We start from the raw sequence: 18,836 nt of genomic DNA on the forward strand, positions 1-18,836 counted from the left end.
TTCATCTCTAAATGTGAACTGAAGTAAATTTCTCCTCCAGTGGGTCTAAGACCCTTCTTATTCTCTTCTCTCTTTTTTGTCTTTGTCCTTCAAGTGGAGAGAGAGAAAGAGGCTTCTCTTTCTTTTCATGGCATGGAGGAAGTGGCTAGAAATAAGCTTTTCTCCAACTTAAATGCCCAATGTGGGGGCTATCCAACGAATCAGATCAGCACGTGATTGTTAGTTTCTGTTTTGCCACTGAGCAGCTGCTTGGAGTCACAGGACTCTGTTTACATTCCAGAGACAGTCCAGGCTATTGGAAGTCTCACGGGAGACTAGAGACGGATGTGACGTTACTGGTTTCCTGTTTCCTTTGTGCCTTTGTTTCAGTTGCTCTCTGCTTTCATAGAGAGAGGATGTCTTTTCTGTCTGCGTAGCTTAGAAATAAAACTCTTTACAATGTAGCCCAAACCTCCTGTCTCTTTCCTGTGCTGGAAACTCTGCTGAATGGAACGTCCCTTGGAGCCTTATCAAAGGCTCAGGTCATTATTCATCGGGAGGCGATTCCAAAGGACTCGGGGAAAGAAAATGAGCTTTATCAGCTTGGCCGAGCGGAGATCCTGACAGTGATTGAGATAAGATGAAGTGCTTCTTCACACAGTGCATAATCCCTTTGTGAAATCTACTGCCACAAGTTGTGGACGGCCATCCTGACTTGGCCCCAGACACACTGATTAGATGTTTGGAAGCTGTGGCTGGATGGTTACATGGGAGGCTGGTTGAAGATAAATCCTTCAAAGACAGACGTCCTTTGGCTGGGTCGGGACGATATGGGATTGGGGGGGCAACTCCCATCTCCTGCGGGGGCACAATTAGTGCCAGCGCCATCCATTAAGAGTTTGGGTGTAATTCTTGACACCTCCCTTTCTATGGAGGCGCAGATTGCAGCTATAACAAAGGCGGCATTTTTTTATCTCACCAAGCTAAGCAGTTGGCTCCTTACCTCTCTCACCCTGACCTAGCCACTGTGATCCACACGACGGTCACCTCCAGACTTGATTATTGTAACTCACTCTACGTGGGGCTGCCCTTGAGACTGATTCAGAAACTCCAGCAGGTGCAGAATGCCGTGGCGAGATTCCTTACGGGGTCCTCGCCATGGGATCACATTCACCCAGTGCTATACCAGCTGCACTGGCTCCCAGTGGGGTACAGGATCAGGTTTAAGGTGCTGGTTTTAACCTTTAAAGCCTTATACAGCCTAGGACCCTCATGCCTATGGGACCGCCTCTACTGGTATGCCCCACAGAGGACTTTGCGGTCTTCAAATAAAAACATCTTGGAGATCCCGGGCCACAGGGAGGTTAGACTGGCCTCGACCAGAGCCAGGGCTTTTTCGGCCATGGCCCCGATCTGGTGGAATGCTTTGTCACAAGAGACTAGGGCCCTGCGGGACTTGACACCTTTCCGCAGGGCCTGCAAGACAGAGCTGTTCCGCCAAGGCACAGTCTGACCCCCTTTCTCCTTCTGTAATCCTCACAGAACTCTAACCCAATGGTTGCCATTAATTTGATTCTGAATTGATTTTAGAATGTATTTTAATTAATTGACTGTGTGATTTTATGTACTCTGTGCCATATTTACCTGTTGTTAGCCTCTCTGAGCCTGGCATTGGCCGGGGAGGGCGGGATACAAATAAAATATTATTGTTGTTGTTGTTGTTGTTGTTGTTGTTGTTGTTGTTGTGTTGGCATTACAAAGACATTAGATGGATTTGGGAAGGAAGGCCTGTCAATGGCAAGCAGACATGATATGGCTCTATACTACCTCCAGGATCAGAGGCAGCAAGGGCTGTTCGCCTTCATGTCCTGCTTACGGTGTCCTGTAGGCACCTATAGTTGACCACTGTCACAAAGAGGGTGCTTCTTGATAGGCCTTTGGTCTGGTGCAGCAGGGCTCTTCTTTTGTACACCTTCCCAACCAATTGTTTGAACTTGGTTTGTGTCAATCCTCCCATTGGTCACATTTCAAAATGGAATGGATATGCTTGACTATGGACATTTCAAGGGTAGAATCAGTAACCCTCGAATCTGTGTATTACTGCTCCATGGGGTGAGCTTCTGCAGGGATATAGTTGGAATGCTTCCTGGACAGGAAAGGGTACATGGACTCCTCCGTTCAGGAAGGAGCTTACAGTTCAGGCTGATAAATTGCCTGGGCAATGGTGGTGTGAAACAGCTGTGGCAGGTTGTCCAATGCCCACCCACTGTTGGACCCAAACAGTTCTTCTATATTTCAGAACTTACTTGTCTTCTCCATAGCTTTCCACAGCTGACGTTACTGAGATGACGCAGAGCAGCAGTGGACAGCCTGCATATTCAAAATGAGAAGAAGAAGGAGAAGAAATTTGTTAGACCAATTTATCCATGTATGCAACTACAGCAGCAAGAATGTTACTTGCCCCAAAGTGAAAAGAAACAGAAGTCTCAGTAAAGGAAGAACAGATATGAAAATTGTTGGACTATGCAGAAATGGCGAAACTTACCAGAAGAATAAGAAATCAAGGTAACAAACTTTTTATAAAAGAATGGAAATGGTTTATTGAATATTTACAGATAAATTGTAAACAGATAAAAACATTAGCAGGATTATTGTAATAACCTGCAGTCTTATAAGAGTATATATTTACAGTAGATAATTAAATGAGTAAGTCAAATGAATTTAGATATGCAGAAGATACTAAAAAATAAATTTAAGGAGCTGCAGGAAGAGGGAGGTGGAAGTCAATTTTTGAAATGTAAAATTCATTGTAAAACTAATGAAATGTATAAATTTGAAAAGCATAAATAAAAACGAAAAGAAAAGAAAGAAATTTGTTAGACCATTCTTTCTTCTTCCTGAAGAAAATAACAACAACAACAGAATAGGCTTGCTTCCTCTAATTCCTTTCTGTCACAAGCAGACTTACATGTCCCATGTCAGTACAAAGTCTATCAAATCTATCTGTCATCTATCTACCGTATTTTGCGCCCCATAGGACGCTCCGGCCCATAGGACGCACCTAGTTTTTTTTGGGGGGGGGAAATAAAGGAAAAAAAATATTTCCCCCCCCAGGTGCGGGGCTGGAAGAACCAGGTCGGGGAACAGTGGGAAGGCACTCTCTGCCTCCCCGCTGTCCCCCGAGCTTGTGGGGCTGGCGATGGGGAGAAGTGCGCTGATCCCGGGACTGCAGGCAGCTCTGCGCCGCCATCCGGAGTGGGGCAGGGCTTCGCCCCCGGCTCCCGGTGGCCGCACAGAGCTGCGCTGAACCCGGGACTGCAGGCAGCTCTGCGCTGCCATCCGGAGCGGGGCGGGACTTAGCGCCCCGCTCCCGATGGCCGCGCAGAGCTGCGCTGATCCCGGGACTGCAGGCAGCTCTGCGCTGCCATCCGGAGCGGGGCGGGACTTAGCGCCCCGCTCCCGATGGCCGCGCAGAGCTGTGCTGAGCCGGGGACTGCAGGCAGCTCTGCGCAACCCTCGGAGCCGGTCTCCCGAGGGTTGCGCAGAGCTTCCTGAAGCCTGGAGAGCGAGAGGGGTCGGTGCGCACCGACCCCTCTCACTCTCCAGGCTTCAGCGAAAGCCTGCATTCGCCCCATAGGACGCACTCAGATTTCCCCTTCATTTTTGGAGGGGAAAAAGTGCGTCCTATAGGGCGAAAAATACGGTATATCTTTCTATCTATCTATCTATCTTTTCTATCTATTATACCCTGCCTTTTTCCCTGACAGGGACTCAAGACACCTTACAGATAAAAGAATAGCTAAAACATAGGGAGAAAATCATTACACACAATTAAACATTGATATAATCAAAACTATATATATATATATATATATATATATTTGCTTTCGTAGATTTTCACGGGTACAGGAATGCAGGTTTTGGTGTCTTCGGGTGTCTTCCCGTGTAAGAGTCGGGGTGTCTGGGCGACGTTTCGACGAGGTCTCACTCGTCATCTTCAAGCCGAAAGCACCAGCCTGAAGATGACGAGTGAGACCTCGTCGAAACGTCGCCCAGACACCCCGACTCTTACACGGGAAGACACCCGAAGACACCAAAACCTGCATATATATATATATATATATATATATATATATGCATAAAAATCTATTAAGACCATACAACTAATTACAATACAAATAGCACTACAAGGGTCCTTTTATAAAGGGACAAGATCCAGAGGTGGCTGGTGCCCAATGGGACTGGTGGGTTGGAAAGCAGGGAGCCCCACCTGCAGATGGGACCACAGACAGGCAGACAATTGATTCTGTCTTTCTCCCCGTCTTCCTAGTTCTACAATCGCAGCACTCGCATTAAGGAGGAGGAAGCCAATGGGAAGTGACCACCAAATGAAATGGTTGAAAGTCAGAAAACAGGCAGATGAGGACTGGTTGAGGGCAGACTGAGGTTGGTGGAGCAGTGCCCCATTTGCCCTATTCAGTGGCCCCCTTCTGAAGTTCATTTTATTTTGTTATTATATTCTAATCCCACTTTTTCTCCAAGGAGCTCAAGGTGGCATACACCCTTCTCCCCCTCTCCATTTTAACCTCACAAGAAGCTTGTGGAGTAGGTTGGGCTCAGGGACAGTGACTAGTCCAAGGTCACCCAGTGAGCTAAGTGGTCTCAAAGGGTCTACTCCCACACTCTAACCACAACTGCTGGGGAAGGTTAGTGGCTAAGGCTGAAATCTTATACACATTTACACGGGAGTAAGTCTCATTGAAAGGGGCACGGGTGGCGCTGTGGTCTAAACCACTGAGCTAGGGCTTGCTGATCGAAAGGTCACGGTTTGAATCCCTGTGACGGGGTGAGCTCCCGTTGCTCGGTCCCAGCTCCTGCTAACCTAGCAGTTCGAAAGCACATCAAAGTGCAGGTAGATAAATAGGTACCACACCGGCAGGAAGGTAAACGGCATTTCCGTGTGCTTCTCTGGTTCGCTAGAAGCAGCTTAGTCATGCTGGCCACATGACCCAGAAGCTGTATGCTGGCTCCCTCGGCCAGTAAAGCGAGATGAGCGCCGCAACCCCAGAGTCTTCCGCTACTGGACTTAACAGTCAGGAGTCCCTTTACCTTTACCTTTAAGTCTCATTGAACGAATAGGATTCATGTCTGCAAGATCCTCAGTAAAGTGTGGAGAATTCGGTTACAGAGGTACAAGAGTACACAATCTGAAACTCACAGTCTGAAACTGTGTATCTGAAGAAGTGTGCATGCACACGAAAGCTTATACCAAGAACTAACTTAGTTGGTCTTTAAGGTGCTACAGGAAGGAATTTTTTTTAGTCTGAAACTCTGAAACTCACAGGGACTTTTGGAAGCGAAGGAAGTCTACTACTCAATGTATGCCTTATGAGGAACGGCTAAGGGAGCTGGGCATGTTTAGCCTGGAGAAGAGGAGGTTAAGGGGTGATATGATAGCCATGTTCAAATATATAAAAGGATGTCACATAGAGGAGGGAGAAAGGTTGTTTTCTGCTGCTCCAGAGAAGCGGACACGGAGCAATGGATCCAAACTACAAGAAAGAAGATTCCACCTAAACATTAGGAAGAACTTCCTGACAGTAAGAGCTGTTTGACAGTGGAATTTGCTGCCAAGGAGTGTGGTGGAGTCTCCTTCTTTGGTGCTCTGATGGTGTTTCCTGCTTGGCAGGGGGTTGGACTCAATGGCCCTTGTGGTCTCTTCCAACTCTATGGTTCTATGATTCAATGTAAAAGTAGCGATGGAAGAAGTGGACACACACTGCTAGTCTTATATTTGGGTTTAGTTTTTAGGTTTTATTCTGCAAGGGAGATTAAGAGCTTTTTTGCAATTATGAATATATATATATATATATATATATATATATATATATATATATATGCTTTCGTAGATTTTCACGGGTACAGGAATGCAGGTTTTGGTGTCTTCGGGTGTCTTCCCGTGTAAGAGTCGGGGTGTCTGTGCGACGTTTCGACGAGGTCTCACTCGTCATCTTCAGGCTGGTGCTTTCGGCTTCTTGTTACTGGAACAGAGCAGAGTCTGGTGTTTGAGTTCCTATAAATACTGTTGAGGGGTGTGGTGTATAGCCTCCAACGTTCTGGGCAGAGAGGAAGTTCCTAGATTAGTGTGCCTTTTCTTCTTTTGTTCCTTAATTACTTGAGGGATATCTTGAGTGATTTCATGAGTGATATTCTGAATACCACTGGGTGGGTCATTAAGTGTAGATTAGTTGCTAAAGCTTTCGTGTCTTGACCTCTTGAGCTTGTGAAGAGTTTTTCTGAGAAGATGGCTGTGCTGCATTTAGTTGTGCTCTGGCTTGGCTTCGTGTATAGGGGCGAGCTGTGGTTTTGTGCCTTGTGCCAGCCAGATCTGTGTAGGGATTGCAGGGGGGTGCAGCATCCGGAGGTGCCACTATAGTTTGGCTACTGGATGGAGTCTGTAATATGTCTGTGGAGAGGGTCTGGGTTTGGGTCTGGTGTGGTTGATTGGTGACGGCGTTCTGTGTGCCTCTGGTTCTGGTGTCGGTTTTTGTGGGGAGGGCTAATTTCCAGATGTCTGGCAGGCGGGACGTGTCGTCACGCTTGTTCATGTTGTGAGGGTGTTTCTCTATCTCGATGGCTTCCATGATTATTCTCTTGTGGTGATGTTCCATGTTAAAGAGCAATTTGGAATCTGCAAAATTAATTTCGTGTCCTGTTTCTTTCATGTGTTGGAAAAGAGAGGAAGTTTTTTCTTCTTTTTTGACGGCATTCTTGTGTTCTGCGATACGTGCATTTATTCGTCTGTTTGTTTGTCCAATGTACGTGGCTGGGCAGACTTTGCAGGGTATTTCATAGACCCCTTGGTTTTCCAGCTGGATTTTGTCTTTTGGGTTTCTGAGGATATTGGCTATTTTTTGGTTGGTGCAGAAGGCTGTTTTGATATTGTGTTTATGGAGGATTTTGCTGATTTTGTCTGTAGTGCCCTTGATATAAGGAAGGAGGGCCATGCCATTGTTTTCTTCTGTGTCTTGGTTTTTGGGGGGTGTTTCTTTTTGGATTAGCTTCGTAACCCTGTTTTTCTGGTATCCATTGGCGATTAACACATTTGAGAGATTCTGTAACTCAGTTGTCAAGTGGTCTTTGTCAGCCAGGCGTTTGGTTCTGGAGATGAGAGTCTTGGCTACGGAGTTTATTTGTGCCGGGTGGTGGTGTGATTGTGCATGTAAGTAGCGGTTGGTGTGTGTTTTTTTCCGGTAGATAGTGTGTCCTAGGGAGCCATCAGGTTTTTTGTAGATTAGGACGTCAAGAAAGGGGAGTTGGTTGTTGTCTTCTATTTCCATAGTGAATTGTATTTTGGGGTGTAGGCTGTTGAGATGTGTGAGGAAGTTATCTAGTTTTTCTTTCCCGTGTGGCCAAATTACAAAGGTGTCGTCAACATATCTGAGCCAAAGTTTGGGTTTGTGTTCTGACTTGTCTAAAGCATTGGTTTCAAAGTGTTCCATGTACAAATTTGCGATGACCGGTGAGAGGGGTGATCCCATAGGTGCTCCTTCTATCTGTTTGTATCTTTGTCCATTGTGGATGAAGTACGTGTTGGTTAGGCAGTGGTTGGTCAGGTCCAGGATGTATTTGGGGGGGTTGTATTTGTTTTGAATGGCTGTCAAGGCTTCATTAATGGGCACTTGAGTGAAGAGAGATACAACATCGAAGCTCACAAGTAGGTCATCGGGATGTAGGTATTGCTTCTTTATTGTTTCTATGAACTGGAAGAAGTTAGTAACGTGTGAAGCGATGGATTCTGCATAGGGCTGAAGTTGCTTAGCGAGAAATTTAGCGAGATTTTGTAGAGGTGAGCCTATGGAGCTGACTATTGGTCTGAGTGGTGTTCCTTCTTTGTGTATCTTGGGGAGACCATAGAGTTTGGGGCATCTGGATGATTTTTCTCTGGGGATGATTCTTAGCTGGATTTCTTCACTGATAGGAGAGGCTTTTATTTTGGATTTGGTGGTTTTTTCCAGATAGGTGGTGGGATCTGTTTTTATAGGTTGGTAGGTAGGGACAAAGATACAAACAGATAGAAGGAGCACCTATGGGATCACCCCTCTCACCGGTCATCGCAAATTTGTACATGGAACACTTTGAAACCAATGCTTTAGACAAGTCAGAACACAAACCCAAACTTTGGCTCAGATATGTTGACGACACCTTTGTAATTTGGCCACACGGGAAAGAAAAACTAGATAGCTTCCTCACACATCTCAACAGCCTACACCCCAAAATACAATTCACTATGGAAATAGAAGACAACAACCAACTCCCCTTTCTTGACGTCCTAATCTACAAAAAACCTGATGGCTCCCTAGGACACACTATCTACCGGAAAAAAACACACACCAACCGCTACTTACATGCACAATCACACCACCACCCGGCACAAATAAACTCCGTAGCCAAGACTCTCATCTCCAGAACCAAACGCCTGGCTGACAAAGACCACTTGACAACTGAGTTACAGAATCTCTCAAATGTGTTAATCGCCAATGGATACCAGAAAAACAGGGTTACGAAGCTAATCCAAAAAGAAACACCCCCCAAAAACCAAGACACAGAAGAAAACAATGGCATGGCCCTCCTTCCTTATATCAAGGGCACTACAGACAAAATCAGCAAAATCCTCCATAAACACAATATCAAAACAGCCTTCTGCACCAACCAAAAAATAGCCAATATCCTCAGAAACCCAAAAGACAAAATCCAGCTGGAAAACCAAGGGGTCTATGAAATACCCTGCAAAGTCTGCCCAGCCACGTACATTGGACAAACAAACAGACGAATAAATGCACGTATCGCAGAACACAAGAATGCCGTCAAAAAAGAAGAAAAAACTTCCTCTCTTTTCCAACACATGAAAGAAACAGGACACGAAATTAATTTTGCAGATTCCAAATTGCTCTTTAACATGGAACATCACCACAAGAGAATAATCATGGAAGCCATCGAGATAGAGAAACACCCTCACAACATGAACAAGCGTGACGACACGTCCCGCCTGCCAGACATCTGGAAATTAGCCCTCCCCACAAAAACCGACACCAGAACCAGAGGCACACAGAACGCCGTCACCAATCAACCACACCAGACCCAAACCCAGACCCTCTCCACAGACATATTACAGACTCCATCCAGTAGCCAAACTATAGTGGCACCTCCGGATGCTGCACCCCCCTGCAATCCCTACACAGATCTGGCTGGCACAAGGCACAAAACCACAGCTCGCCCCTATACACGAAGCCAAGCCAGAGCACAACTAAATGCAGCACAGCCATCTTCTCAGAAAAACTCTTCACAAGCTCAAGAGGTCAAGACACGAAAGCTTTAGCAACTAATCTACACTTAATGACCCACCCAGTGGTATTCAGAATATCACTCATGAAATCACTCAAGATATCCCTCAAGTAATTAAGGAACAAAAGAAGAAAAGGCACACTAATCTAGGAACTTCCTCTCTGCCCAGAACGTTGGAGGCTATACACCACACCCCTCAACAGTATTTATAGGAACTCAAACACCAGACTCTGCTCTGTTCCAGTAACAAGAAGCCGAAAGCACCAGCCTGAAGATGACGAGTGAGACCTCGTCGAAACGTCGCACAGACACCCCGACTCTTACACGGGAAGACACCCGAAGACACCAAAACCTGCATATATATATATATATATATATATATATATATATATAACCGCAGCGCCTAGGACTTGCCGATCGCATGGTCAGTGGCTTGAATCCCCGCCACGGGGTGATCTCCCATTGCTCGGTCCCAGCGCCCGCCAACCTAGCAGTTCGAAAGCACCCCCGGGTGCAAGTAGATAAATAGGAACCGCTTACTAGCGGGAAGGTAAACGGCGTTTCCGTGTGCTGCTCTGGCTCGCCAGAGCAGCTTTGTCACGCTGGCCACGTGACCCAGAAGTGTTTGCAGACAGCGCTGGCTCCCGGCCTCTAGCGTGAGATGAGCGCACAACCCTAGAGTCTGTCAAGACTGGCCCGTACGGGCAGGGGTACCTTTACCTTTACACACACACACACACACACACACACACACACACATATATATTCCATCCAAGTACCAAGCATAAAATCTGCAATGATACCTCTGGAATCCAAATGAAGCACCTGATATCCTGCTCTTCTGACCGTTCATTTTTCTTCTATTCATTGTTAGTGGATAATGCTAATAGATAAAATGACACACATGTTTTACCAGGGTTTGAATAATTTGGAACTGCATTATTGTACAAATAAGTAAGAGAGAGAAGGGGAGAAATCATTCACATTTCTTTTTAAATAATCAGAATGCAAATTTTAAAACTAGCTGCAACAATTTTCAGGCAGTATAATAATGTTACAGAAATGCTTTGGGAAAGTGAATGTTAAGGGAGCTTGAATGAATTATAGCATTTTGAATATAATCTTCTTATATTTCCTAATATGATTTCTATGTATTCATTCTTGAAGGCATGTTTCCTCTCCAAAAGAGCTTATACCCCAAATACAACTAGATCTTCTAAACAATAAACAAAAAAAAAGCCTTCCAGTACTTCTGACAGCAATAGTCTTCTGCAAGAATCCTGTTTTTGCAAGCCTGTTTACCAGCAATGAAAAGAGGTCCCATTTTCATTATTTGGGGTGGGGGAGCTTTGATTAGATCCTCAACCTCAGCCCTCCAGATGTAGCTAGCAGGACCAGTGGTCAGGGATGATGGGAATTGTAGTCTCAAAACAGCTGGAGGGCCAAGGTTGAGAAAGTCTGACTTAGATGGAAGTGACTTCAATGGCAGCTGTACTTCCCAGTTCCTCACCTGCCCAATGTGCAACCAATGGGGGAGGAAGAGAAGTGTAGGGGGAGTGCACCCCCCTGGCAACTTCGATTCCGGTGGGGTGCCATTGCGGCTGCCCCCCACCTGCCCTGGGCACCACACCCCCACAAGCAGCATGCCATGCCTCCAGTATGCACACCACGCCCTTGTGGGCGGAGCACCACGCCCCTGGGATGCGTGCCAGCCCCTCTCCCACCTGCTCTCCGCCCCCAGTGCCGGAGCATGAAGCTCTGCCATTGCGTGCAACATATATTTCCTCCACTCACCCATGCAGAGTGAGGGCAATGTGATACAAGAAGCACTGCCTTCACTTTTAATTGACTTCATTTGCCTTCAGTGCTACCAGCAGGAAAAATCTGACTGGCCGTTTGGCACTGTGACATCATGTTCACATCTTTCTGGCCAGTTGGTTGAGACCACATTGTGGAGGAAGAAGCAGCTCTGGGGGAAGAAAAATATATATTCCTGAAGTGGCTGCTTAGAGAAACAATGCTGTGTTACTGGCTCCTTGGCTCCATTAGGCAGCCCCAGATGCAAAAGGAGGAGGAGGAGGTAAGAGGGAGGAAGGAACTGGATGGTGGGTACTCAGGGATGGAGGAGATAGAGCCTCCCCAGGGCCGGATTTAGGTTTGATGAGGCCCTCAGCTACTTAGGGTAATGGGGTCCTTTATATGTCCAGCTGTCCTTTGTCAACAACAAATTGTCGCTGTTTTTTGTGTTGAATATATGCTATATGGTAATTTATGGACCTAATAGGTATCTAAAGGACGTGGGTGGCGCTGTGGTCTAAACCACAGAGCTTGCCAATCAGAAAGTTGGTGGTTCAAATCCCTGTGACGGGGTGAGCTCCCGTTGCTCGGTCCCTGCTCCTGCCAACCTAGCAGTTCAAAAGCACGTCAAAGTGCACGTAGATAAATAGGTACCACTGCAGCGGGAAGGTAAACAGCGTTTCCATGAGTTGCTCTGGTTCACCAGAAGCGGCTTAGTCATGCTCACCACATGACCCAGAATCTGTACACCGGCTCCCTCGGCCAGTAAAGCGAGATGAGCGCCGCAATCCCAGAGTCGTCTGCGACTGGACTTAACAGTCAGGGGTCCCTTTACCTTTACCTTAATAGGTATCTAAAGCCATTTGTGCATAACAAAATGTGTATTTTATCAAAGTAATTGTTGAACTGAAATACAATTAAGAAGAAGTATATTAATAGTGGAATACAATTAAGAAGAAGTATATTTTTTGGAGGGCCCCCAAGAGAGTGGAGCACTAAGCTTTAGCTTGTTTAGCTTATACCAGGGGTCTGCAACCTGCGGCTCCGGAGCCGCATGTGGCTCTTTTACACCTTTGCCGCGGCTCCAGGGCAGATACTAGCGAGGGGAGGAGGCGCATTGTGCGCCCCGACACTCCCCACTGTGGCGGGCGCTGTACTGGCTGTGATGTCGCATGGGGGCGGTACGTGCGTTAGTCACGCACTGTCCCAATGTATCCTTCCCGTACGCTGTCAGATCAGAGGGCAGCGGCGCGCATGCTTTAAATGTCACAATGGTTTTGCGGCTCCCAGGTTGTTGTTTTTCTTCGGAAACGGGTCCAAGTGGCTCTTTTTGTCTTAAAGGTTGCAGACCCCTGGCTTATACATAAATCCGGCCCTGATCCTCCCCTTTAAATGTGAGGCAGGAGCTCTGTCTCCAGAACCCTCCTGCAGAGGGCCTGGACTCATCACAGGGAGAGCAGGACTTCAACCAGCTAGAGGGAGGGGCTGAACAGGAGGAGCTGGTAGTGGAGCAGCAGGAGAATGTAAGAACATGAGAAGCGCCTGCTAGATCAGGTGATGGTCCATCTAGTCAAGTTTCCTGTTTGCACAGTGGCCAACCAGATGCCTATGGGAAGCCAGTAAGCTGGATTTGAGCACAAGAGGACTTTTCCCTGCTATGGTTTCCAACAACTGGCATTCAGAAGCAGTCTTGCTTCCAACTGTGGAGGCAGAGGACAGCCATCATGCCTAAGGGCAGTGACAGTTGTGTCGCTGAGAACCAGGTGCACCAGTCCAAGCACCAGCATGTGTGTTTGGGCACAGAAGAGTCATAGAGCAAGAAAGAATTCCATACGTGAGCTCGCCCCACCTCATCTTTAAAAGTTTGGTCGTAGGGGTATATCTGTTAGAATTCCTGCTCCGTGATTGTAGTCATGGGATTGTTGTCTTTCACATGACGGTATATGTTTTGACTCCACAGAGTGGGAAGTGACCGAAACAGGATATTTGTGTTACTGTGTTCTGTGAAGTGGGACTATTGTCCTTTGTTCTTTTTTGTTGTTGTTTCTTTTTCTCTTTGCTGTCTGATGCTAGAGAGGGAGCCATGTTGCAGTGCTCTGTGTGTGTTTATATGTAAATAAAGTAGATTAGCCAAAATGCTGAGTTGCTGAGGTCTGTCACGCATGATGTGCAAACTCCGCGGATCCCTAAGTGTGCCGGTGTCGATTGGCATTGGTCGCTGTGATGTTCGGGCTGAAGAAAGCTTTTGAAGCTCCCAAACGATTGACCAGGAGGGAGGGAACATGCCAGTTGGGCATATGTCTCTGCCAGGGTCCTACTCGAGTGTAGGCTGAACTCCTGACAGTATCAACTGTTGCAACATCAAATTGCTTTCCTTTCAGTTGTGAATCTCTTCTCTTGCTTGTGTACCTTAGAATCTTGACTTCTGAACCTGACGCCCGCTGATGAAATTGTACTGCTTTTTGCGTGAAAAAAGATCTCACCCTTGCTTGCAAGTAGGAGTTGCTGTCATGTTTAGGGATGGGAGCCTGACAAATAAACAGCAAGCCAATGGATCGGCCCCAGCGCCTTTAACAGAGTCCCCTTTTTGACACCCGAAATGCTCACTTGCAAACGTTCAGCACAGCCATAATGATTACTTTCTAGGACAGCTATATTATGTTAACTGACCCTTGTGAAGGAAGAGGGTAAACTTGCTGATGGCCAGGAGTTGCAATTTGTCCAGAAAACCTGATCAATAAACGTGGCCCTGAACCGCGGTTATTAAAAGGTGATCGCTGGCCTCGCTGCTGTAGATAACAATATTCTGTATCTTTGATCCAGCTTCCCAGAAAGAAAGAAAAAATCTAATCTCTCTTGCTTCTGCTCTCAGCACTTCCTCCCAGGAAAAGCAATATCACCCTCATCTCCTTTAATAACACTCCAGAGTCAATGGCTCCCAATCCAAGCCTCTAAAAATAGCTTCCAAAATAGAAAGTACAACGAAGTCTCCCTGGAGATAATATGATCGGCACAGTTACCGCATAAAAATGTCACCAGCCAGTTACTCTCTCTTGAGAGCTACCAAAAGGGGGCGGGGGAAGGGAGAGTGTTGTGCATAAAAACTATTGAGTTTTAAGATCCCATCCTACTGTTCTAGTAGGGGTGATTTGCTCTAATGAATGGCAACCTATAACCCTAAAAGAGGGAGGATGAAACTGCATGTTTTTGGGGAAGGATAATCATGTTGCAATGCACGTTGAGAGAAAAGGTTTGCCTTCACAAGGCTGCATAGGTCCCAGGGCTGAATAGAATAGAATAGAATAGAATAGAATAGGTCAAACCCCCTACAACGCAGGAATATTTTAGCCCAACGCAGTGCTCAAACACATGACCCTGTGATTAAGGTCCATGTGTTTATGTCGGAGAACATGAGAAGTAGATTTTACCTGTTTGCTAACTTTACTTATATAGGTCTATGTTCCCAGGGTCTCTAACACAGGGGTGGGGGACATTATTTTATCCCAAGGGCCACATTTCCTTCTGGGCCACCTTCTGGGGTCCACATGCCAGTGGTGGGCAGTGCTAGAGGCAAAAGTGAAGTAGAACAAGAGATGCACATTTTACCTTTATACATTAGGCTATTTTCTACACACACCCTTCTCTGTTCTCCATCCAGGGAAGCAAGAGGCTTCGCCAGAGTTCAACGATACATTCCAGTCAGGCAAAGACATCTCAGGAGGATGCAAATGCAAGGCCCTGTGAGTCTTCTGTGCCCAAACACACATGGTGTTTCTTGGGCTGGTGCAGAAGACTCAAGGTGGGGCTCAGGAGAGAGTGCAGCCTGGAGAGAGGCCCGGGGGCCATATGAGAGGCCCCTGAGCCCAGTACTTTTTTCCTGGGGGTACTCAAGGGCACCAGTACCTTCCACTCTCCATGTTAAAAGTGTGGTGCTCACTTTAACAACTTAATGGTATGTACCAGCAGCTTTCCCCCCTAAATAAAAGCACTGTCTAAGCCTGAAGTTCCCTGAAGTTCTCAAATTGGAGTCAATTTGATTCCCCCCCCCTTTCTCTTTTCCATTCTCCTCCTGTGATGAGGCTGCGTTTTTTATGGTTTAATGTTGTATTTTAATCTTGTTTTTAAGTTGTATTCATTTACGTGTTTTTATTTTTGGTTGTTAGCCGCCCTGAGCTGGGGAGGGCGGGGTATAAATAAAATTTATTATTATTATTTATTATTATTCCAGACAAGAAAGCGGTATTGCACTCCCATCCTTATTACAGTAATGGAAAAAAATACTTTCATGGTCTACACCTTTTAAAAGATGCCCAAAAGATGGCAGGGAAGACTCCTGGCCAATTTTGACCGGCAAATAATTGCACAGGGCCTGAGTGACAGGCAAGCAAACAAACAGGTTGAAGAGGAGCAGCAGGTCCGGGGGGCTCGTGTTAGTCACACACACACACACACACACACACACACACACTGGGGTGTAGGTCCTCAGCAGATGCCCATGTATGCCAATCCATGTTGCCAGCCTTCCGGTGACCCCAGCCCAAGGGCCAACAGTTGCTGTAGCTTCGTGGTGGGTCATCTACTTTGCATGCAGAAGGCGGCAGTTTCAATCCCTACCGTCATCAGCTAGGGCTGGGGAAAATTCTCTTCTTAAAACCCATGGAGAGCCACTGCCAGTCAGTGTAGACAATACTGAGATAGATAGACTAATGGTCTGGGTCACAGAGTAATAGAATCATGGAAATATGGAGTTGGAAGGGACCTCTGAGGATCATCTAATCTGACTCCCTATAAGGCAGCTTCCTATGTTGTTCTCGCCTCCCTTTCTCTGAGACAGAACGACATGTTAAGTATCAGAAAGTTGTCCCCTGGCTGTAGGTGGGGAGGGGGCACAATTTTGGCCCATCGCTACCCAAAGGATAAGTGTTGCTGTTTCCTCTGTCTCATCAAGAAACTTTCTGTCTTTGGAGGGAGGTTCTCTCTTTGTCCTTCTTCGAAGTGAAAACATCAAATATCTGTGCAATCTGCTCTGCGCTTTTAGGGACGAAGTGGGTTTAAATTGGGGAGGGGAAATAATAAACAAATGTGCAGTGAAATATCAATGCCGTAACATTCATTCCGCAGAAACATTTCAGACAAGTCTGTTTAGGTGGTATATAGCCTTAACCTGCTTGCTTTAACCAGAGCATATCTGAAATGTCCCCAGGATTTAACTTGATTATTTATCAGCTTAAAACTGCACTGGAGAAGAAAATTAAATAGAGAGCTCCCTGGCAAGATAATAAAACTTATGCAGATGAAATGCCAGGCAGTCATCTGGATAACAAGAAGAACTAATTCCATGAATGTAAAATGGTCTACAGATCACCCTCCTCAGTTCTCGTCTTCTTGGTTTTAATGGAATATTAGAAGATAAATTGGCAAAATTCCGGCGGTGTTTGGTAGGATGCGGTGGCCAAACAACTGGCGTTCATTACTCTGAAATAAACAGATTGACTCACTAAGAACCAACCATTTGAGACACCGGAAAGGGAAGAAATCAAATTCACTTACGACCATAATGCTGGGTTTTCTTTGATAAATCTACCTGCAGATAATGTAACACCTGCCACAAAGGTGCTCATGCATTTCAGCACCTGCTTGGGCATCTCATGGTTGCTGCCAAGCTGTGAGATTTGGACTATCTTATGGCACAGCAAGTTGAAATAAGCACATTAAGGCCTCATAGACAGAAACAAGCATTATTAACCAGGGCTGAAACAGAACCACTCTCGAAGTTTGGGTTCTGGAAGCATAGCCTTGTTGATTCTTCAGCACTCCACTTGCTGCAGAATATTCCTTTTCTTATATCTCATTAGGAGGAACTTTTACATACCGCATTTTTCGCCCTATAGAACGCACCAGCCCATAGGACACACCTAGATTTGGGGGGGGGGGAAATAAAGGGGAAAAAATTATTCCCCCCCCCCAGGCGCGGGGCTGGGGAAGCTCAGGCTTTGGCATCGCTCTGGGAGCTTGTGGGGCTGGGGGTGGGGAAAGCGGAGCTTCCCCCTCCCCCAGCCCCCAGAACGGGACCCAGAGCCATGTGGAAGCTGCGTGCAGCTTTGGCATCGCTCTGGGAGCTTGCGGGGCTGCAGGAGGGGAAAGCCCCCCGCCAGCCTTCTAGCCAAGTCGGGGGACAGTGGGAAAGGCGCGCTGCGCCTCTCCCGCTGTCCCCCGAGTTTGCGGGGCTGGCGACGGGGAGGAGCAGGCTTCTCCCCCCGCCAGCCTTCTAGCCAAGTCGGGGGACAGTGGGAAAGGCGCGCCGCGCCTCTCCCGCTGTCCCCCGAGTTTGCAGGGCTGGCGACGGGGCTCTCCTGAAGCCTGGAGAGCAAGAGGGGTCGGTACGCACCGACCCCTCTTGCTCTCCAGGCTTCAGCGAAAGCCTGCATTCGCCCCATAAGACGCACACACATTTCCCCTTCATTTTTGGAGGGGGAAAAGTGTGTCCTATAGGGCGAAAAATACGGTAATACCTGCACACATTTTTAAGAACCCGATGGTTTAGTGTGGCAGTATAGGCAATTAGAAACCCCCTGCCTATTGGTACCAGGCAGGAGCCTTCGCTGTACTCTGCTTGGTGCCTGCTGAAGACATTCTTTTCAAAGATAATATTTTTTCCATTAAGTTTTCAAAAGTTGTACATATATACTTCAATACATAGATTTGTCTTTTTTCGACTTCCCATCCCATTTTCCATGGCGTTTTAGTTTCTTCCCCATTGCTGCACGATGCCTTCTTTTTCTTACAAAATGCCTTCTTTTTCTTACAATATCATTTCAATACTGTATTCTCTCATTCCTTTTGTTGATCATATCTCGAATCCTGCTTGCAAGTTCATCAAGCTATAGTATTTTCCTAAATAGTCCAAAAAGGGCTTCCAGTCTTCCACCAAACAATCATCATTCGGGTCTCTTAGTTTGGCTGTTCACTTTGCCATTTCTGCATAGTCTATCACCTTACTTATCCATTCTTCTTTGGTGGAAACTTCTTCTTCCTTCCATTTTTGTGCAATAAAGAATCTTAGCCACTGTTGCTACATACATAAATAACTTAAACACCTTTTGGGGAACTTCTGTCCCTGGAGGCATTTTTATTACATGCCTACCCAAAATGTTTAGGAAGTTAAGTTGTTTCAGTCCATTCTATTCTATTGTGGTTTTAACTTTCTCTATGTTTTAAATTATGGCTATATACTGATAATTTCATAGTCTTTTTGTTTTTTGTAAATTGCTTTGAGGTATTCCCCACAATCAAGGGATATACAGTGGTACCTTGGTTCTCAAACTTAATCCGTTCTGGAAGTCCGTTCCAAATCCAAAGTGTTCCAAAACCAAGAGGCTCTTTCCCAGAGAAAGTAATGCAAAATGGATTAATCTGTTCCAGACTTCTTCAGATACAAGTTATCTGAAGAAGTGTGCACGCACACGAAAGCTTATACCAAGAACAAACTTAGTTGGTTTCTAAGGTGCTACTGGACAATTTTTTTATTTCTTTATATATTTCAACTGCGTCAGACCAACACGGCTACCTACCTGAATGTAAATAGTGTGTTTGTGTATAATGGTATATGCTGGTATAGATCTAGCAAATACAACTCTGCTAAATGGCTGCTTCCTGTGGTGAGCTTAAGTGCTTCAATGAGGTTCTGCAGTGTATACACACAAAAACACTGACAG

At 46.2% G+C, this 18,836-nt stretch overlaps 1 protein-coding gene and 1 long non-coding RNA gene across 5 annotated transcripts in view; one reads left to right on the forward strand and one right to left on the reverse strand.

Moving 5' to 3' along the window:
- Positions 1-18,836, forward strand: part of LOC309521568 — a 503,597-nt gene that overhangs the window by 155,121 nt on the left and 329,640 nt on the right. The window lies entirely within an intron of this gene.
- The window catches only part of ADGRD1 (adhesion G protein-coupled receptor D1), a 304,658-nt gene that overhangs the window by 66,286 nt on the left and 219,536 nt on the right, over positions 1-18,836 (reverse strand). For all 3 annotated transcript variants that reach the window (XM_082204127.1, XM_082204128.1, XM_082204129.1), the window contains one exon: positions 2,286-2,349. In XM_082204127.1, the coding sequence (XP_082060253.1) occupies positions 2,286-2,349 (64 nt within the window). The remainder of the gene's footprint in view (positions 1-2,285; positions 2,350-18,836) is intronic.

The sequence above is a fragment of the Podarcis vaucheri genome (genome assembly GCF_965113315.1).
Source record: "Podarcis vaucheri genome assembly, chromosome: 16".
NCBI classification, from domain to species: domain Eukaryota; kingdom Metazoa; phylum Chordata; class Lepidosauria; order Squamata; family Lacertidae; genus Podarcis; species Podarcis vaucheri.